Below are 22,241 nucleotides of genomic sequence, written 5' to 3' on the forward strand. Positions count from 1 at the left end.
TTGCAACAACAATTTGCTAAGTCCATGAAACAGTGTTCCAACGAAACGGATTGTTGTGCACGGAATTTATTAAAAAAAAAACATATTCGCAATCAACCGCAACGCAACCGAAACACCATAACAGCTAAGTTAGCTTAATTAAAATTAATAAGAGGAATGGAATTTGCGAAAGTTCGCTGCTAGCTGATGCAAAACACAAACTAAATTAACGCCTTTTAGACGACTCTGGCAGGTGGGATCAACTGAGATTTGCGTGAGAATTGAACAATGCTTCTGCATTGTTGAGTCAAATGATGTTGATAAAAGATTTGTGTGTGGAAGTAATATTTGATTACAGTTATTTATACACTTTCTGCTACATTTGGATTTTCTAGGATTCAGAAATCTTTTTTTAATGGTTAACCATATTGAGACGTTGAATTTGATTCAGATACTCACTTAAAATGATATGTTCCATTTTCGTAGCCGAAAAACGGTACCGTATACGTCAGCATCCAAATGTTGCCACCACCGCAGTCATAGTAAGGTTTGGACCAGCGCCCGTCCTCGTATTTTACAGCCAGCGTGTCGTCCTCAACGCGCTCTTCGGTTTTGTTAGAGTAAAGATGGAAAGCTTAAAGAAACAAAGAGTAAAACATAGAGGAGTTTAGTATAAAAGAGAGATAGAGAGAGAGAGCAAATGCCAAGATCAGTTAAAAAGGCTTTTTTTGATTTTGAAAAAAATTCTGTGTTAAAGAATAGGCTGGGTAAAATTGCCAAGCGCAAGCTCATAATAATTAAAAGTCACTCTCGTATTGTCTTACATTAAAATAATAAGTGAGTTGAGGTAAATAATCCTAGTCCGCAATGGAAAAGTATTCGAAATAGAAAATTACTAGTTTAAACGCCTTTAGTTCCTAGTGAACCGGGCGTGTGCTACAGTTACGTCACATAAAAGGAAAGTTTGTTCCGTTCAAAATTGCCTCATCGTGGTTAAAGATGAAACTTCAAAAACATCTTGGGCTATGTTTAGCCGTAGTTTAACTCTACTTATTTTTGTGTGTTATGCCCTGTAAGAGCTTTCCTCGAAGCTTTCCTAAGCGCCGATAGGCTTTTACAACGAGGAATGCTTACCAATAAACTCACTTTGATCTCTTGCCCCACATTGTTCGAATAATTTAATATTCATTACAACAATTTTCTTACGCCTTTAAGCTTTTATGAAATGCGTAAGATTTCCGGCAATCAACTACGTCAATGTGGTGCGTAAAAGCGGCGCTGTTATATTCACCACAAGAGCATGTGCGTACGAACCGCTGGAAATAAATGAAAATATTTACTTTGTCCGTTCGGCTAAGTCATTGCGTAGAAGTAATATTTTTGTTGTGTCCGTATGTGGTATATCCATTAGAACGCGCGTAATGCGATTAGTCGCGCATCGGTGTCTCCCCTCTGATATCTGTATGTGTGTGTATGTGTACATTAAAGTCTTGTCCTTTTGTATTTTACAAATAAAGAGCCAAAGTTCAACTGAAAGTTCAGTCCAATTTGTCAACAACTTTAGGCAAAACTTTAACTTGAATTCTGAAATAAATTTTTGAGTTCCCTTCACACTCGCCGCTCCATTAACGCACCTACATACAATCTCAGAGACAATTTCTCTTCTCATAGAAAGAGCACACGCTCTCACCAGCCTCAGTTCAGTTACCATGGGCTATTGGCAGTAAGTCAATGTCGGTGTTGCCGTCTGCTGTCACTGTAAGTTGTTTGCGAGTTTGTTCGGCTCTCTGTGCCCCACAGCTCTCTTTTGCTGCTGCTATTGTTGTGTTGATGACATTTTTCATTACGAGATTTCAAGTTGTTGCTCTTTGATGTCAATAAATGACAACAGTCATTGCCATAACTCAAACTTAGCACACACGAACACACGATGCGTAACTTTTTCAGAGGGAAAAAGGGGAAAGGAAAACACTTGTGACTGCACACATGTCTGCAATTGGGGGGTATGTGGGGGTGCAATGGTACTTATCAACCCAGTCCTCAGCGTTTGCATTCATACACACACACACATACGCGCATGAAGACGCGTACTCAGTTCAATGGTGGACGGCTGACGGGAAAACTTTTATCATTTTCTGCACACTTTCTTCGATTTTGCAAACAACAACAAATATTGATTGCTCGAACTGGGCGACTTTTGAGGTATTGCAATGTATGTGAGCGCGTCTCAACGTTTATGTTGACTCTCACGTATAAATATTTGTGACTGTTAATTCAAAGGGATGTGCACGCAGTTTGGTCTGGCATGAAATTTAGCTGGCAATAGTTTAACATTAGCTGGGTGGAGTTTAATAGTTGCTCTTCTCGACACAAAAAGTTATCGAAATGCTGTTTCTAAACGCTTTTCGAATCGAAAAGGAGGTAGCCCTTAACATTTAACGACGGCTTCTTTGACGTCATGAAAGCCAAAATGCCTAGTGATGTCTAGGAAGTCTTATTTCAGTTGCCTCACACTCGCGAGTATTTGTTTACTATTTCGAGTGCTATGAAAGCGTATTTACTTTTGCCCTGATTTTTAAACACATTTGTTGTTGTTTGCCAAAACTTATTTTGCTTCCGCTTTTCGCAACAATTTTGTCTCTCTTTGCCTTTCTTTCCATGTAATTTACCGATATAACTCAGATCTATTCGCTGGGGAATATTAGTTTTAGTTAAAGTTTCATAGCAAACTTTTGCAAAACATTAGCTATGTATTTGCATGTATGTTCGTGGAAATGTGGACAACAAGGCGAAATTTTTACAACTTCAGTGGCATCACTTGTCACGCGATTTTTGCTTTCACCATCGTAATTTACACGTGTACTCGTCTAACATGTTTATCTATTGTTCACGTCGACCATTTTTATTAATTAAGAGAATATTAAAGAAGTTTTCTAAATAACGTTATTTGCTATGAACTTAAATTTCAAACGTGCGTTTCATTTTAAGGTACATTTACTTTTATTTTGAAGATAAAGGTAAATCGAATGAAGAATACTGCAATATAACTACTGCACAGTGGGAAGATGTTCTCGCCAAACGCAAACGGAACCGACCAAAGCAAACCCTTTAAGAGCTTATATCCACGAGCAAGTCAGAAAAAACGTGTTTTTGTGATTTTTTTTTTGTTGTTAAATAGGTAAATAGGCATTTCATTTAATAAATATTGTAAATAAAAATTAAGTACATTTACAAATTCTAATTACTCCGCTAAAAGATGTCTGGCAGAGAGGAAAATACTTTATTATCTCAAATTAAAGTTAATGATATAAAAACTAGGTAAAATATAAATTTTTGACAAAATAGGAACTTCCCAAAAAAAGTTGTTTTTTGCGAAAAACATTGCACTTCAAAGCGACTTAGCAAATCCAAATTATTCTTAAAAATCTTATTTATTCGATCATTATCGATTCTGCAATTATTTACAAATATATGAACATTCGATATCTATGCAAAAATAATCAATTTTTTAAGTTCACTAGTGCATATAACCTTTTAATCGAACCCAGCAGCAGTTGTCAACATTAACATCCTAAAATTCAGCTAGGAAATGAAACAGTGAGTATAAAAACATATCAAAGATCCATAACTAAACGGGTGACCACTTACCTTTGCAGCAAACTTTTATATTTTATAAATTTAACTATATAACCTTTAGAAACTTCAACGCAAGAAAAAACAAGTACTTAAAATGCTTAATTTTTTATAAAAATTTTACATGAAAAACTCAAACGCTTTTTCGAGCAAATTGTAATTATGTACGAGTACATGCACACACAAGGGTATACAATGTTAACTAAAGTAATTCCAGCGGACGCTAATTAGTCAAAATATAATCACTTGCATTTTTGGCGAGGCTTACAGTTGTTGTTTCGCTCGCTTCACCATGGAAGCCAATCGAATGTTCGCGCAAAAAAAATGTATTTGTATTCATTTGTATTTTTGTTTGAATCTGTTAGACATACTAATTAAAAGAGGCGGCTTTTCAAAGCAAAAACGTTGCGATGTATATTAGGGTGCGCCAAAAAAAAATTCGAGTTTTTTACCTTAGATACCGTGAAAGTATCGTCCGAAATGGAGAAAAACAAGAAAACAAGTCGGCATGAGCAGACTGGCTCGTGTATATGGTATACATACCTTATTTCGGGTATAAAAATTCTGAGAAAGTTTGAGTTGAGGCATTATGATTTTTGATTTCCCGTATAAATAATATTTTTAACTGTTAAATGAAAATTAAAGCCTATTCTTGTAGGGTATTTAACGGTCTACAAAAAATATCTGAAATTATTTCAAAGACAAAATCTAACTTTAATCGTAAAAGATAATTTTTACAATTTTTTATGTTCTTTCAAAACATCACGCCTCGAAATCATAAAATCTTACTCGTAGATCTTTGCATTCCCTACAAAAAGGTTTGCATTTTCATTGTACAATAATTTGTTCAAATGCATTAAACATCCAAACAAAATAAGATTCCTGTGTTGTTATATTTATATGGGAAATCGAACATCACAAATTTAATATTAAAATCTCAAACTTTATTTTGTTTCGTATGTTCAGACGATGTTTTCATGGTGTATAAGAAAAAAGACTAACAGTTTTTTGGCCCACCTTAATGTAGCAAACAAATGATATTGACTTTCATAGAATATTTAATAATTGCAACTGACTGAATACCTGCAATAGACAAATCTACATTTAAACTCAACTGCGTTACTATTTTTGTCTGACATGAATAATACAAATCTCCTAAAGATAACAATTTCATTTAATTAAAAACTACAATTAATTTATTGCATCTCATGTCCTTTGTGAGCTTTGTGATTCGGCAATGTAATTAACCAGCAATTAATTAATGCCTTTAAAACAGTTATATATTTAATGAACTAATTTTTAACAAGTAAGGAAGTACTAAGTTCGGGTGTAACCGAACATTTTATACTCTCGCAGCTTGCAAGGATCAAAGTCCGGTAAAGTACTTCAGGTGTTGGCAAAATTTCATATTAAAGGAAGTATTGATCCGATTCAACCCATTTTTGACACAAAAACATACTATTATCGAGAGTTAAATTTAATTATTTTATTATATGAATTCTAATTATTTATCTTACACATTGACCGATATTTTCGGTAAAAAATCAACTATAGACACTGGGGTCCATATATAATTAGTATTTAGGGGCTTGAACAGTTTTGGTACAATTCGACAATTTTTGGTCACAAGATGGCACACTTTAAACGCATTATTCACGCAAAGAACCCCCGAAACAATCATTGTTGCTTAATTTGTGGAAAGTGGAGGAATAAAATGGAATTTAAAATGGTGTTATATGGGAAATAGGCGTGGTTGTAATTCGATTTCGCCCATTTTCGCACTATAACATAGATATATAAGAATAATGTTATATACCGATTATATATGGTTGAAATCGGTTAAGCAGATCCCAAGATATGGGGTTTCACCTAAAAGTGGGCGGTGCCACGCCCACTGTCTAATTTTGAACGCGGTTCCTACAAAGTCGCTCTCAGTAGTTTTTAACAGTACCGTTATATGAGGAGTGGGTGGAGTTGCCACCCGATTTCGTCCATTTTCACACTGTCGATAGAGGTGCTAAAAATACTTGTTCTCAGTCAATTTTGTTATTATAGATTTAGCGGTTTAGGAGATATGCACATTAAACCCCCCACTTTTTTAAAAATTTTAAACTACAGATACTTGAAAACTATTATATTCTGTAGCAACATGATACTCTGTAGCGAGAGTATAAAAATGCAGTATATTAATAAATAATTAATATAATTAACCCCTGGATAATATTGGATAATTTCGTACTAGTTCATATCTAAGGAAAAGGTATGCAGTATCACCAATCGCCAGCTGTTCTTCTAAAACTGAACTTGAACGCATACTAGTAATCAAACTAGTTCTGAACTAGTCCAATATAATAAAGAATTGTTGAGCTCTCTTCTTAAGACGGACGCGGCAAAGCACATAAGTCGCCTCTAAATGTAAAACATACAGACAGAAAATAGTTGAACAAATGCTCTTAATGCCGTTATGTAGGCGCAAGTATTCGGTGGAAGCTCAAAACGAATATCCATGTATAACATATGTATACAGTTATGCAGGGTTATAACCGCAAACTCTGTTTCTCTTGTTTGTGCAGCAAATTGTTTGCGGTTTTGAGGATAGAAATGCTCTTCATGCAATAGTTTGCTGTCGAATTCACCAGTGTTACTGCATTGTTGTGGTCAATATCTTCATTAAAATGCGAGTTCATGGAATAGATAAATGTGAGAACATATACAAACTTTTACCCAAATATCATTTTAGCAGTATATAAATATTTACCGACTAAAGTCAAATTTAGTGATTTCTTCGGAAAAAGGAAAACTTAGGGGTATGAGTACTTGTATGGTACAATATTTAATTTGAAATTTTTGATGTATATTTAACAAGTTTAAGAGTGGAAGAAAAATCACCACAGAAACCATATAATCAGGATCTCATTCTACAAAACATAACTCTGAAAAACTGAGAGTGCAGTTAATTTTTTATTTTTATTCAATATTTTTAGGCGGTACTAGAATTTCAGAGATATATTTTGTTCCCCGTCCATTTCATCTCTTAGTAACCATTCTATATTCGAGGGCATAAACCGAATAAAAAGAAGTCTCCAATTTAAGAAATTTCCAGACTCTTGCCGAAGTACTAAAAATGGTCATCATTTTTTTGATTTAAAAAAAACGGGATGTTTCCGCGACCCTAGCACTTTCTAGTAGATAGTTAGAAACTACGCATTTTAGACTTTGGTACGGGTTAGTTACCTCCCCTCGATCAAGAGTTGCTTCCATGCCTGAATGTAAGCGAAGATTATTCCTCATATCAATTCGTAGTACTACAACTCTGTTAATATATTTATATAAATGTTACTTAAGCTCCTCCCTGCCTGTATATTGGCTCTAATAAAAGTATAAAAATATAGTTCTGCACACCGAAGTCGAGTAGAAGTTTTTAAAAATTTTGATATTCAAAGTTCTGTAATTGAAAGTTTTTTTTAATAATTTTCGTGCACATGCACATTGTATTCGCACACGTTGCTCTGATGTTTGCTGTTGGAAGTTTACACGATGCACAGACATTTTTAAATAATCTTAAGGGCCAGTTTACTTCGTGTATGCACATGAGAAAACTTTCGAGTTTTAATAAAGCGCTATTGAAAAGATTTTTAATCAAACAACGTACAACCGCCGTAACTTCTGTGAGCGAAATGTCCAGAAAATAGCAAAACATATCCCTTTAAAATACATAAGTAACTTGTGGAAGCAACGTCTTCATACGTACCAGCCGGAACTTGGCAATTGCTGCTGCTCGTTTGGTTGTAAGACTTGCAAGAGCCAATTTATCGAGGTTAGGTTCAATGGCTTATTCTCAAGATGGGGAACTTGCACTACTACGTATAGTCCTTTGTGAATCCATAAAATAGAATTTGTGTAATCATATCTTATAAGTCTAAAAAGCGCTTTGAGGCCAATACAAATTCTGCTTAGCCATTTTATTTCTATTCCCACTAGCTCAAAGAGATGTCTGAAAGTGTATGGTACACTCCCAAGCGTTAAGTCGTAGGAAGTATTAAGATGTTTCTACTTTCGAATAGCTTCCACAACTGGCTTTCGGGAAGATTATCAACCTTACCGCATGCACAGCGATAGAGCAATGACCAGTAAGAAAGCCTACAGCTAGGGTCCAAAAGGATCTTGCAACAGCGTAGATCTACCGTAACCTTAATGACAGCAACCACCAATCTTTTCCCAAAGTTTTGTCCCATCCCACTCACATTTCCCTCGCAGGCAGCATATGGGCAGTGAAAATACTACCCACATTTTAGTGTGCGTGGATTCCTGAGTGTTTAGGCACACATTCAATTAGAAAACCCACCTTTTGTTTAACATCCACTAACTGCATACTTAACAGCAGTTTGGCACTCCCCAAGATATTTTATTCCCACAGGCAACACACGTGCCCCCAACAAACTTGTAAGTGCAAATCTTCTCCGCTTACACGTGGTTCTTGTACACCTTTAATCTGTTCGCATCTGTAAGCAGTTGCATGAATTTTTAAATTAAATATCGTTCTCCGCTCTACACTTTTCGCTTACGCTCTGTGTGTCTCTTTATATTTATTTTATTTTTGGTTTTTTTTTTTATTTTCAGTTTACCTTTTCCTTCGCTTTATTTACTTTGTGCATGGACAGTGCTGTCCATGCTATTGCTGCGGCTTGTTGTTGCTGTTGGTCACGGTTTTTGCTAGCGAGCACAAAGTGGCTCAAGTGTTATGCATGTATGCACATAAACGCTGAAAAAGCGGCAGGGAAGCCTTTCGTAAAATTTTTTACCCGTAAGCAGTAGTTTTTTCCAATTGGCCTTACCAATTTTTGGGTTTTTAATTGTCAGTCAGGGCAGAGTTTCTGGAAATCTTGGTTATTCAATTAATAGCTTTTTCTACGGCGTAAATATAATGAACTAGTGGACAAACGGATAACGTCTGATTGGGGCATAATAGCAAAATAAACCGTTTTTTTGCCTTTTCTAGCTGAAAGATATCTCTGATAGTGGGATTGCTCTGCCATAAAGACAGCACATTTTGTGCAAGTCACAAATCACATTTTGTTTTACTTACATTTTAGATATTGTTCGTTGCGAATAATCACTTTTTCGGCGTTTTTGCGCGCTTGAAAGAACCATTCGGACGTGTTGCCGAGATAATGATATTCCATGGAGAGGTCCTTGGCCAGGATTGCGCCGAGGTGTGGGGCTGGCAGACGATAGGCGAATGGGCAGAAAAGTCCCAACTGCGAAGGATGTTCATTCCAATCGAAGCAATTTCCAGCGGCAAAGATGTCGTCGTCAAATTCAACCATCGAAAGTACGGAAGCATGCAGCAGATTAACGTCGGCCTGCGCGGCCGGTGCAGTCATCTTGAAAATTCTGCAAAAATGCAAATAGAATAAATAAATTACTAAGCGAAATTTCGCCAAATATATATCATATGTGCATCATCTACATATGCATTAGTATGTGTATATAATAGAAATAATTTATGTTACGTATACGCCCCTGCAAACAGAGAAAGCTGGCTATCTAGCTAGGAGGCGCGGTATCCAATTCGCCTTATTCGAATCATGCGAAAATTGCGACATTTACAAGATTTTACCGTTATACAACTTTCGACGTAAACGGAAGCAACGCATACGTAACTGGCATAGCAATGAAATAGTAGGAAATACATATACTCAATGAAAAAGCAGAATATTTATGAAAACAAATTGACAATTTGCCACGCAATGTGGCAGATGAGAAACAATTCCGTTATAAGAAGCAGAGCAACTGTGCTTATTTACATTTAATTATGCTAATTTGCAATACTCATAAGTTATGAACGAGCTGCAACACTCGTCGCGTCGGAAGCTGTAAACAAATGCAAGAGAAAAAAAAAATTAACCAAAAACGCAAGTGAAGCCAAGTATAAAAATGGAAAGGAAAAAATTTAACACTAAAAACCGCCAGCATAATGAAAAGTAAACCGCGACATAACCCCGACAATCAAGCAATCGAGAACAATAATTCGAAAGCAATGCGAACGAATTCACAAGTAAAAGGGAGGGGATGAAAGTCATTACAATTAATGCAGATTAAAAATAAACTGTGTCGCTGGACAGAAGCAATTAGATTGATTGAAATGCAAGTAAAGCCTGCGCTAACGTACCAGTGTAATGGAGGCTCTCAACTGCCAGACCTGAGGAAATTGTTACCATGAAAGAAATATGTAGGTGTATGGATTATTTACTTAGAAGGTAGGTTGCGGTGCTTGCATTCAATATAAATACCTTCACTGAGCTCACCGGCTGATTATCGTGCTACACGCCAGTGTTGTTACTATTTACTTGCGGAATTAATGTTTGCGAAAGATGTAAACATATATAATTTGCACCGCTTCTCATTCTCACAGTAAAATTCAGTGCTCAAACCACATTGTTGCATTCAATTTTGTTTTATTTTTTATTGGTTCAGAATCAAATAAATAAGAATTCATATTTATGTACATACAATGATCTCCGAGCAACTGACTCGGCCGTCATCGGGGACATCTCGACCGACTTGAGAATGTCAGCCCTTAACACAAAAAGTTATTCAAATTCCGAGTTAATTCACATTCCGTTATGTGCGATGCTAATTAGCAGCATTCATTTATAACAAAAAAAATGTTCGGCACTCAAGCTATAATACCCTTCACAAGTGCATTTTGTTCATGTCTGCAATGGTTGTATGTTCAAAGCAAGCAATTATTCTAAAAATAATCGAAATCTTTGTCTCCACTTGGTTAGATATTACTTGTACATAAATCTTTTCTCAGTTTCTCCAACCACAGTGCAAAGCCATCAACATAAATATTAGTCCGCACATAATTAAATGAATTTAACGCGTATTTACAGCTACCGCAAAAGCCAGTGAAATATGGAAGCTTATCCTTCTACAACGCGTGCCGATTCTATGCCAAAAGTTCACACAATTTACTCAGATATTTCATGCAATTATTATGCGGAAATAAAATAAAATTAATGGTTTCAGCTCAACGGGAAAATGTTGGCAGTTCACAAGAAATTAAAAGTTCTACGAGCGTACAGCGTACGTATGTGTATGTAATCTGTAACAGAAGTTTTTTGTCTCCGCGCCATACGTCATAAATCTGCCGGAGCTGTAAATTATACGTTTTTTGTTGTGGACGCCGGTTAAATAAGCGTTGCAAAGGAGGAAAGCAATATTTCACACGCTCCACACTATGGGCCCTCGCCTTCAATGCTTTTTACCCGTGCACTACTTGTCTTGTTAATGCTTTCTTTTTGTTTGGTATTTGTTGCTGCTTAAATTATGATAATTAACTGCGCTTGCCAGCAACATAATTTTAAAATGAAAGCGAACTCTTCCTTTGTCGAGTTACTTGTAGTTACCATCGGTTAACCGCATGTAACCGCCGGGGGTATTTTTTTTATTGCTTTTTTTGTAAAACTAATTTTTATGCCTGCAGTGTCTTCGCTGATCAATTTTATACAGTTTTTAGTTAGTTCGGGGAAAAAATTTAATGAAGTTGGCAACAATTGAAAACCTTCTCGCTGCGAAAGATGCGCTGCAACTGACAGCTGGCTGTGCTGTTTCTGGTAATTGACTATTAGAGCACACCATTTAACGTTACAATTCAGTGAATTGAATTTAAAGCACATACAGCAGCTGAAGTTCTACGCCAAGTGCTGGCAAACACTCTTTAAGACACTCTTGCCTTCGACATTAACACTTAAGCCCACCCCGGGAAGCTGCTCGGAAGCGTGCATTTGTGCGCAATTGAGCTTTTCTGAAACAAAACCTCGAGTGACGTTACTAAGACACTTCACTTGCAGTCACTTCAGCGTACTTGCCAAGAAAAAACAAACTGGAAAAAGATTAAAGCTGCGAAACAAGAAAGGAAATGGCGCGTGGGCGTTTGACTGGCTTGCACGTTCGCAGTTGCAAGTGTAGAGTCTGTCGCTCTGGTCCGTGATTCTACTTTAGATTGATGCAAATGCGCACCGTTATTTGCGAAGAACTCACATCAAAGCAGGTGTGTAAAGGCACCTACTAGGAAAACTTTGGTTTACTTTACCAAAGGCAAACATTTTAATTAATTTTTTATTAACAGTTAGTATTTGAAATTAAAACATCAAATCAGTTAAATAAAGTGTCTACTGATTTTGTTATTACCATTTGATACCGAAACGATATCAAAAGCATACAAATTTATTTTTGTACTGAACATGTACGCAAATGATCAGCGCCTCGAGCAGTAAACTAGTGACAAACTGGTTACCAACTAGTTTCAAAGCTTATATAAATTCGTTCAGTTGTGCGTACCTAAAATATGACAGCAAAAAACAACAGATATGCTACAAATAGTTGCAGAAGCTAGACAGAACTTTCTCTTCTGGGTTCATAGACGTGGTACATATTATACATGAGTATTCGCTATACATATAATATAATATATCAACTTTCGCGTAAACAATATACATATTTATAGCATTGTATTAAGCGTCTACATAGTCAATAGCTGCATGAGAAGCTCTTAGGAAAACAAAGTAACTGTTTTGCAATTCGCAGGCACACTTTAATCCTCTTTAAGCGATTTAACTGCAAATAGAGGGAAATTAAGCTATTTAGGATTCAGGTACTTCTTACCGGAAAAAAATGTGTTCGTTATGCATGCAATCTGAATTGTATAACGCATTTGGTCAGTGAGGTTCAGCAATGCAAAAACATGACATATACTATACTTATGTTTTAAGGGATTTAAACAATTTCAGAGTTCGCTGAAACTGATAAAATTTAAACTGCATCGATGAACATTGTTTTCTAGATTTCTACAACCACGAAAACTTTGTCTGGCGATTTTTGCCATGGTAAAAAATTTAACAACGATTTTACTTGACACTTTTGGTTTACAATGAAATCACGGCTGCAGAATCGTTGAAAATGTTGCAGACACAGTTTGCGGAATCTACTTTAACACTCACGAGCACAGGTATTTGAGTGGCAGAAAGCATTCAGTGAAGGTCATGAAAACTTGCATCATGCGAGTCGTCCTTTGTTCATGACGATAACGTTGAAAAAGTTAAATAAGCAGTATTTTAAAATCGTTGCGTTGGCATCAAATTGATAAAAGATGAACTCAGCTTTGGGAGAGATTTTAAAACAAAGTAATCCATATGACGATATAGTGATGGTATTATGGCCTGGATTTGAAGATATGATTTTAAACTCTCTACGCGCTCAGCTAGATGAAACGATTTGCCGCAAGTGTTTTTATTTTTGGACTCCAGACGAGTGGACGTACAAGAGGCCACCAAGCTCTTAAATTAATGTGCTGACTGAAGCAACAACCAATGAGTTAATCAAATAAATTATTCATTGTTGAAAAAAAATATAAATTTCCTTTAACTTTTTGGAATGTTGGATAACACACTGCGCTATGGACCACCCTGTGTGTACTTTAAAAAAATTCTACTATGAATTTGTCGTAAATACTAGAGTGCTTCTTATATGCAGCAGAAGGGCGACAACAGGCGAAAAATACACAAATTTGTAAGGAGAAAGAGCTAACAACAGCAAATTTAAATATCTGCGAATATAACAAGTTTTGAGATTCGCGCCCACACACATCCACACACAACCACACATAAACACGCTGTTAACTCGCACAAGCTAAATGCAATTACTTCTTGGCAATTGCGATGATGCCCGACACAAACGCGCACGCACACGCATACTAACGCGCTCAAGCGTATTTCGGCATATGTCTGTGTCGTTAAGCATGGCTGGTGCTGTGTGTGTGTGTGGGTGTGTGAGTGCGCTCACATAAAGTTGCACGCAATTTCCAACGCCATAAGCTGTCGTCTGTCTTTCTGTTGCAGCAGCTGTCACTGCAGTTGCCCTCTGCTCTCTGCCCCCGGCCAGCCACGATCCGCACAAACACCTGACCGTGGTGTAGGTGCCGCAGCAACATGCAAGTACATCTACCACACATAAATTCGTGGCGCCACATTGTGGCAAATGGCAAGTACATGGCTGCAGCAGCTATTGTTGTTGTTGTGTTGTTTTAATCTCATGCCAGCGTTAGTGTGTAAAGCCACTATTATCTAACATCAAGTTGGATTATATTCTTGGCAAGGCACTCAGCAAAGCTATTCGCGCTGACTGCAGCTGGAAACAGGCTTGCGGCACGGGGCTGAGGCTTCAGCTGCAGTCGTGGCGCGTGGCGGAAAGGTGTCGCCTTCGTGAAATGTTGAGGCACATTCATGGCAGGTGCTTCCATTATATGTGCTTACATACATATATGCTTCCATCTGTTGTTGCTCGCTAGTTTGTGTGTAATTCAACAGCGCATCTTATATATATTGTATATATTTTGTATATATTATATACCTATTATACAAGTATAAGCGGTCACAAAAACATAGACAGATGCGCTGTTGAATTACACAAAACAGATGGAAGTATATATGTATGGAGATGGAAATATATATATATACTATATTACTAGCGGACCCGACATTTACGGATTTTACGCAAAAACCTCTTTAATTGAGATGTGTTCCAGCTAATAACGTTTTCAAAGGCTCTAGTGGCGGATTTAGTGATGGCAATGAAATTTAACCGGCCGATTCACCATTGTATTTGAAAGCATAACAATATTGACATTTTTTGTCCATACTACCAATCGTTATTAGCGAATGTGATGAATAGTCTAATTCAGGGTCACATTCAAACGCAAAGCGATTAAACGATACTCGTGCGATACTCGATGATTTGCACCCGCTTTCGTTCATTTACTCTGTGAGCATCGGTCACTCGTTGACGCGCCTCTCGTTGCCTTAATGCATTAGCACGAAGATGTTGATTGCGTTAGTCTGAATTCTAATTTGCAAAAAATTCATTGTTAAAACATTATCTAGTTGAACGAATTGTGAATGTAAACCTTCTCAAGGCCCATTGAATACAGACATACAAAAAATTTCATCAGAATCGGTCCAGTCGTTTATTAGGAATTCAATTACAAACACACGTACAGAAGATTTATATATATAACGAATACTTGTATACCACCTATGTATGCTTGTACGTGTACAGTATATACCCATGATAAGCGACAGAACCGTGGAAATGACAGCAATTCTAATTGCGTGCTTTATATTGACGTAATCCGACGCTTTCTGACAGGTGTCTGCTTACTGTCATTATTATCAAAGCCGCAACTGTTGCGAAGCAACGTTGAACAGAGTCTGGCTTTGTATTGAATACTTTCATAAAAAAATACGTTCTAAAATTATGAAGAAATGAGGAATTGCTTATTGCATTCAGAGTGCAATAAAACTACAAATCAAATTCCATCTAAACGGTTATGCGGCAGTTGCAATGCCTTACACACGGAAGAGTACTAAATCTCTAAATCGTCATGTAATCCGCTTAGAAAATATTTCGATCACTTCTTCTACTTTTTTCCATTGCTTGCATCGATTCAGTGCACTGAGGAGCTTGCGAAATTATATAGAATTCTAAAATTGACTGATAAGTCACTTCATACATTAACTATTTCGAAAGTTAATCACATCAATACAAAACTTAATTCACTTCTTCAGTTACCTAAAGTACACCGTAATTTCAAAGATTTTCTTGAAAACCAAACATAATAATATACCGAGTCGCTCATTTCAGTTCAAGTGATTTATTTATTCGACAATAGCAACTAAGCAATTCACGTAAATGGCCCAAGTACATTTATTGGTTAGTTGGCCACCCTTGGAAATAAAGTCAGATGAGTTCCCTTGTATGTATGTATTTAAGTACAAACAGATCTTCAATAAATAATGGCATATACGGCGTGTAGACTTTCCCCTTTTTGCATATGTAGAATCTTATGCCAACATACCTCACTCGTAACCGCATACATACAGTATCTTTATATGTATGTATGGGTATCTTATTACTGTTTTTGCGAATCATATATTTTAAGTAAATTTTAGTTATACTTGCAACCCCTTTACACAGCAGCTTTGCTCCTTTACTTGTTGCAACAACCTGATTTTTTCCTATTCTTCCCCTCATCGGTTTGCTCTATGCGTATGTTTGTAAATTATGCAAATTTGAGTACACATTTTGCATAATTCAATGGAAAATGACTTGTCGCTTATCTCGACGCCGCACAATTCCCGTAATGCGGGAGGGAGGATAAGTTTTTCATCGAAGTTTACTTTTTTCATTACTTATGTGTACATAAATTTGAATTTTAAATAATTTACTTTATGTAAGTGAATAAAAGAACTGCTCAAGTACACTAGTAAAGGCCGTAAGTAAATGAAAAGGGCGCGGCTTAAAATGACAAGGGTTCTACATCGGCCTTTAAAAGTGCATGGGCCTTATATACAAAAGTATGCGTTGGTGCAAGAAATTGCGATGTGAGTTCAGACTGTTACACATATGAGCAATGAAATTAAAGTTCGCGAAATTATTGAACTATACTTGATATTTGATTGTAAAATTATATCGGAAATCAAAATGACTGTATATTTCTTACTTATAGGCGAGTCTTGAGGTAAATAATGAACTGTCGTTGACTGCCTTTTTGGCTTTTAGCACTGGATTTCAATTTGTCTTAATTTAGGAAAAGTTTTGTTGTGGATTGGCTATGAAAAGCAGAGAGGTCTTCATAAAAAGCATCTTAACTCTGCTTCATGCTGCTTTGTTTTCAACAACTCGCAGAAACTCTCACCAAATGTTGAAAGATGCGAAAATATTGTTAATTGTAATTTCATTCCTTCTGTACCTAAAATAAAATTAAATTAAAAAAGTTCCAATATTAAAAAATATATTTCGATGACCTCGACTTGATTTTAAATTCATCAAAAATCCATTGACCTCTTTGAACGATGCTTGTGCTCGCAAGTAGACCCGCAGACGTACCTTTAAGATAAATTTTGCTTATACGCACCGTAAGCCACAACGAAAATCCATCTAAATGCAGAAAAAGAACATTCACGTAAATATATTATTGCGCCACGCCTACTATTCTTTGTGTTTGCTTTCTGCTCGCCTTTTTTCAAATAAAATTATCGGATTATATTTGTATTGAAAGGTGCGAATATGATTCCCAATTTCGGCATTTGCGCATTTGATGATCCCAACCGTCCTGCAAACCTCTGCAGCCTAACCCATTTACACAAAGCGTAAGTACGCCTTTTTTCACTTAATTCAATGCCTTAATTTCGAATTTTACAATTTCTAAATTGTTTATGCCCGAATCGACGACGTTAAAGCAAACCGAATCGAGTGCGGTTTCAAGAAATGTGCAGCAGCAGACGACCATGCTTCCAGCCGGTGGCTCGCTTTAATTATTCACGCTACGCCTCCCCACAGTGTTGGCTCTTTGCTTTTTCACTACCGTTTCATCTGCGTTTTGTATAGCTTTCGCTTTTCTCTACTTTGCATCGAGTGAAAGGATTTACCGACAAGCTACTGCTGGTGGCTGCGCTGCAGACAGCCTCGCTTTATTCGCATGCCTTACAGCCTTCGCAATGCCGCACAAAAAGCGTCTGGAATCGTTTGGTAGAGATAGGCGAGTGGAGGCCGAGGAGAGCGCGGCGGGCGGTGTCAGTGTGGTAACATAGTTGCAGATAGTCCGTGCTCAAGAGCCGCCGCCGGCGAAGGGTCGCTTGCCGGCTGAGTTTTCAGCTATCTCGCATTATTGCTGTTGTTGTTCCGTAGGTGTTAGAACTCAAGTGCTCCCAGGCGCCGTCACTCATTCTGCATTCTACGACGATTATACGATGCTTTAGCAATACTTATGCATGTGTGTGTGTGCGAGTTTTGGTCTCAAAATACAGATATTTGACGCATTTGTTGTTGGGGTTTCGCTGTTGCGTTGCAAACAAAGGCGTGCAGCTGGAAACCTTTCAGCCGTGAGTTGAACCAATAAATCTCTGTTTGAAAAGATTCGCATACACTAAGATTTGGAGTGACAATCAAAGAAATATTGCCTTTTTCAAACTTCAATTCTAACACTTACACATCCGTTGAAAAGTGGTTTTTATTGAGGATGTTAAGAGGCATTTAATTCATTCGGAAAAGTTTGGGTATATTCTAACAGAAAATTTGAGAAACGACGTTTTTATGCCAGTGACTTAAGTGCTTGGGATCAACTCGACTAAATATAAATATTTTGTAGCTGTGAACCTGCTGTTATGTCATTAGTTTGAAATTCTTTTTTAGAATTCTCAAACTTGTAAATTTTTTCTTTCGGACTTAGAGAACAGTTAGCAACCCTCTAACTTTCCTTAAATATTAATATAAGTATTACACTTGAAGTCGGTACAGCCTTTGTTATTATACGTAGTAGGCTACGTAGTTTCCTTGCCGTCGATAGCTTGTATTTAATAAACTATTTTATATATGTTTGCATATTATAGAGAATTATAGGTAGACACGATCTGAAGCTTTTTTCCACCAGGTTTAGCTTTTTCGCCTTTGGCTTTGCAATTACTGTTTGTGTTCTGTATGCTTGTCGATATGTTGTGAGCTGTTAACGATACGATGATGCCACGAAGACGAAGAGTTTCGTTCGCAGTTAAGTATAGAACAACATCTTTCGAGAAAGAACACTTTAGTATAAAGGCAGCCACTTTCTTTTTTAATCATAGCAGATCTAAATTTTTCTTCAATCCTCGAAAATGCTGCTATAGTCATTATATTATTCAGTGAAATATCGAATTCCATCTACTTTCTACCTTTGAATATTTATTTCATATTTATATTTTTCTGCAATTTTAAGTTACCCAATTTATTTTTACGATTTACAACTCATAACAAGCATACTCAAATCTGTACTAAGTGCAGCCTTTAGATAGTTAAGTTAAAATAAGTTGCTGTATCTGGCGCAGCTTTCCCCACCATATTCTTCAGTAGACACGCTCGAGCACTTTAATATCGACTGCTTGCAGCAATTGAGGTTGCAATTATTTTGAGATCAGCAGCGAGAGATCCACTCGCACATAAGCAGACGTCCGTGAGGTCAAATCAAATCGAAGCACATTGGAGTATCTGTCTTAGCTGCGAAAGCGTTTGCTTGAATCATTGCATTCCAAACAGATTCCTTTGCTTGTCTACTTTTACGTACCGTTAGAGAAGTTACGAGATAGTTTCTGCGGCCGCATAGCTTTGCTGTTGTTATATTTGTTGTGGCTTTCCACAACGGCGCGAAGTTGGCCAAGTTGTGCGTCTGAATTACAATCTCAAGCAGTACCGTTACAGCGAACGTTGTCAGTGTCGCTAACGCTGTTCTTGTGGCGTTGTAATCCGAAAGTATTTACAGTATTTTCATTTTGGCTTCGGTCACAGCGGTTGCGTGGGTGCCAGTCAAGACAGTAATGCCCGTGCGGTGCCATTGGTGTGGTTGGCGGCAATGGAAGCCAAAATGATGGCGGTGACCGCGTAGCGTGTGCGAGTATTTATAAATTCCTGCACACAAACAATCGCACGCCGGCACACACAAACGCAGATAAACAGGCGGGCTAACAACGAGCGTTTTTGTTTTCGAATCTTCATTTGCTGAAATTCAATTACACTTCTCCGGCGCTAATGCCAAGTGCAACAAATGAATGGCGTTTATTGTTACTCGTGCTCGATACTTTTTCATTTCGTTTGCACAATAGTTTGCACGGCACCGCCTTCGATTTCCCCAACAGATATTTCTACAAATTTTCCATTTCGCTTTCGGTTCTTTTATTTTTCGTTCGCTTGCGATTATTTTTCTTGCGTCACTCGAATGCACTTTTGTAATTGAACACTGAACTCACATCCTCCCGCGCCGGGAGCGCATAAGCGTAGTAGAAACGGAAATCGATGTGCAATCGCAGTTTGTAAAACTGTTATGATAAAAGGGTTTATACTCGGATGGACCAATGAAAATAAACCGAATGGCCACTCAATATATGCGCTTTCATATTAAGTGCTCTGCAAGGACACGTCTTCTGTAGCCGTGCCTTAATTAATTGCTTTTTGTCGGCGAAAGCATTCTAACGGTTATTATTCTATGGTAGTTTTAAGATAAGTGAACTAGAAGTTGTATTTTTCTATTTAGATGGAATTTTTTACCAATAGCTTATCTCGCATAATTTGGCTCCCAAAGCTGCAAACAGCTGTCTCACCAGATATTCGCAAAGTCAAGAAATATATTAGTATACCCTGAACAGGGAATATTAAGTAACGTCAATATATCTATTTCCATCTGCCCGTCTCTCCGTATATAAGTGAACTAGTCCTTCAGTTTTAGAAATATCGGTCTGAAATTGAGCCTCTCAAGAAGCTGCCTATTTGTCGAAACCGCTTTTATCGGACCACTATAGCAAATACATAGCTGCTATACAAACTGATCGGTTAAACTCAAGATAAAGATATTTGTGTACTCTTTTATGTTATAAGAAATTCATTTGTGGAGGGTATTATAAAGGTTTTTCTTGTTATACCCTGAACAGGGTGTATTAAGTTCGCCACCAAGTTTGTAACACCCAGAAGGACACATCGGAGGCCGTAAAAAATATATACATAAATGATCGGCATGATGAGCAAAGTTGATTTAGACCTGTGTGTCTGTCTGTTTATATACGAACTAGTCCTGAGAATTTACTTAATGGCATAAGGAAGTGAAAGAAGCACTCACATCGCATTTCTACTCACTGACGTTAACTACATACAATAACAGTTTTTATAGATATAAAATATTGCATCTGATCATCATTCCGCATGTCTTCTCCAAAATTGGTGGACATATGCTTCCACTTTATTGATATCTCATAAATAAATGTCACAGCCAAACTCAGTAGAAACGTTGTCTACATTAGGTGAACAGAGCTTTGTGGCATAGAAATTAACAAAATTGCTTCACAATCAGTAACTAATAGATAAGTGGATATATCAAACAAATGTATACAAATGCAATACTAATTGAGATCTTAGTGTAAAGTTGCTTAATTATTTGCACTTCTCAATACAACAATTGCTACCAAAAATAATTGGAAAATATTCTTTATAGCGAAAAAGAAAGGTCGGTAAATGAGTAAGTGAGGGCTCTTAGCTCTGGGCCAATTTAGTGTACAAAAAACTTCACTGAGGAAACTGGTGGTCATACCGACTCGATACATACGTGGAGAATAATAAATGCGATTGTCGTGTCGTACATATTCCATTTTGTTTGCTACACTCACAATAAAATTCGATTGTTAGAAGAGTATTTAAATTGATATTTAATTTAAATAAGAAGCTTAGCGGAAAATATAATTTTAAAATGTGGAAAAAATAAGTCGCACTTTCCTTGCGTTTCAAGCCACAATTTAGCATATTAAACTTACGTTTTAAGTTTGCACATTTTTTATTCAATATCTTCCCTGAATTTATTCCCCTAATATTGTAGGTCTGGGAGGCAGCGGCACTTCCCCATTGATTTAGCAAATTGGCCCGCTCCGTCTTTTTCATGTCTTCCACTTTATCGCCTCTTAAAATGACATTTTCTTTTAATGAAAGAAAATGTAAGTTAATGCAAATGTATGGGGAAAGCTATGGAACAAAATTCAGCGACCGTAAAGAATGTGCTAAAAGAAACTGGCGAATTGACAAAATTGGCAAATTGAAAAAATTAGCAGAAATTTGAAAAATGATCAAAGACTGACTCCGCGAAAAGTTGGCCAAATTGCGCATTTGTATCGTTTTATGCGCAACATGCAGACATACCAACATATGTATGTATGGAGAACGCAGCCAGACTTGTGCTCCGCAAGTCTTTGCCAGACCACACACCACTCAGAACTCTGCTGAGGCAAGAAGAAGCACGAATGAAAAGCGAAAAGTGTCGCAGTGACAGCGACCGTCGGCGTGTGTCAGTGTGTCACTGTTGCTTGTTGAAGTCGCTTTGTTGTCTTGTGGTTTTTGCCGCTGCCACCGCGCTAATAATTTCCTTTCGCCGGAAACACTCGAGTTGCACCATCTGCTCCGGCCACCTTAAAGGCAACGCGCTGTCGATTTGGCTCCTGCAAACCGTCCTCAAAAAATATCATACAATTTTTACTTGTGGTTCTATTTGCAATCGCCTTGTCTGCATCTGAAGTCCTGAAGTCGCGGAGCCCCAGCCAAATATATATATAAATATAGCTGCATATATTCAATTTCTGAATTTGCTAAAGTTGTTGTAATAATGTTTTTCAAGACGTGACTTGACATGCACCGGTCCTCTGACTGCATTCAAACTTTCTTGCTGAAAGACAAAATCGAATGTCATGTTGCAAATAAGACAAGATAGAACGCATTTCAACCGAAAGAAGTCAATTCAAAGGCTTGCAGCTGCTTTCAAAGCAAGTTTAAGGAATCAGACAGTAAAATTGTCGTCAAACTTCACGAGAAACTGAAAGTGAGTGCTATTGGGTATATCGGAAAAATAATGTCAATACTCTGTCTGAATAATGACTTATGATAATGATGACACGCCTTATAGGAAAGATGAAATTATCATTCAATTCAGTTTTTTTTCCATGACTGCGGAATCCAACGATTCAAGAAAGAATCAGCATGCAAGCCAAGTAAACAGTAATGACGAA

At 37.1% G+C, this 22,241-nt stretch overlaps 1 protein-coding gene across 1 annotated transcript in view; it reads right to left on the reverse strand.

Moving 5' to 3' along the window:
- LOC106623219 (uncharacterized) overlaps window positions 1-22,241 on the reverse strand; it is a 112,526-nt gene that overhangs the window by 30,645 nt on the left and 59,640 nt on the right. Inside the window, exons 3-4 of the mRNA XM_014243039.3 lie at window positions 8,699-9,006; window positions 439-613 (exon numbers count right to left, since the gene is read on the reverse strand). Coding sequence (XP_014098514.3) covers window positions 439-613; window positions 8,699-9,006 — 483 coding nt within the window. The remainder of the gene's footprint in view (window positions 1-438; window positions 614-8,698; window positions 9,007-22,241) is intronic.

This window comes from Bactrocera oleae, chromosome 4, assembly GCF_042242935.1.
Source record: "Bactrocera oleae isolate idBacOlea1 chromosome 4, idBacOlea1, whole genome shotgun sequence".
Lineage (NCBI taxonomy): Eukaryota > Metazoa > Arthropoda > Insecta > Diptera > Tephritidae > Bactrocera > Bactrocera oleae.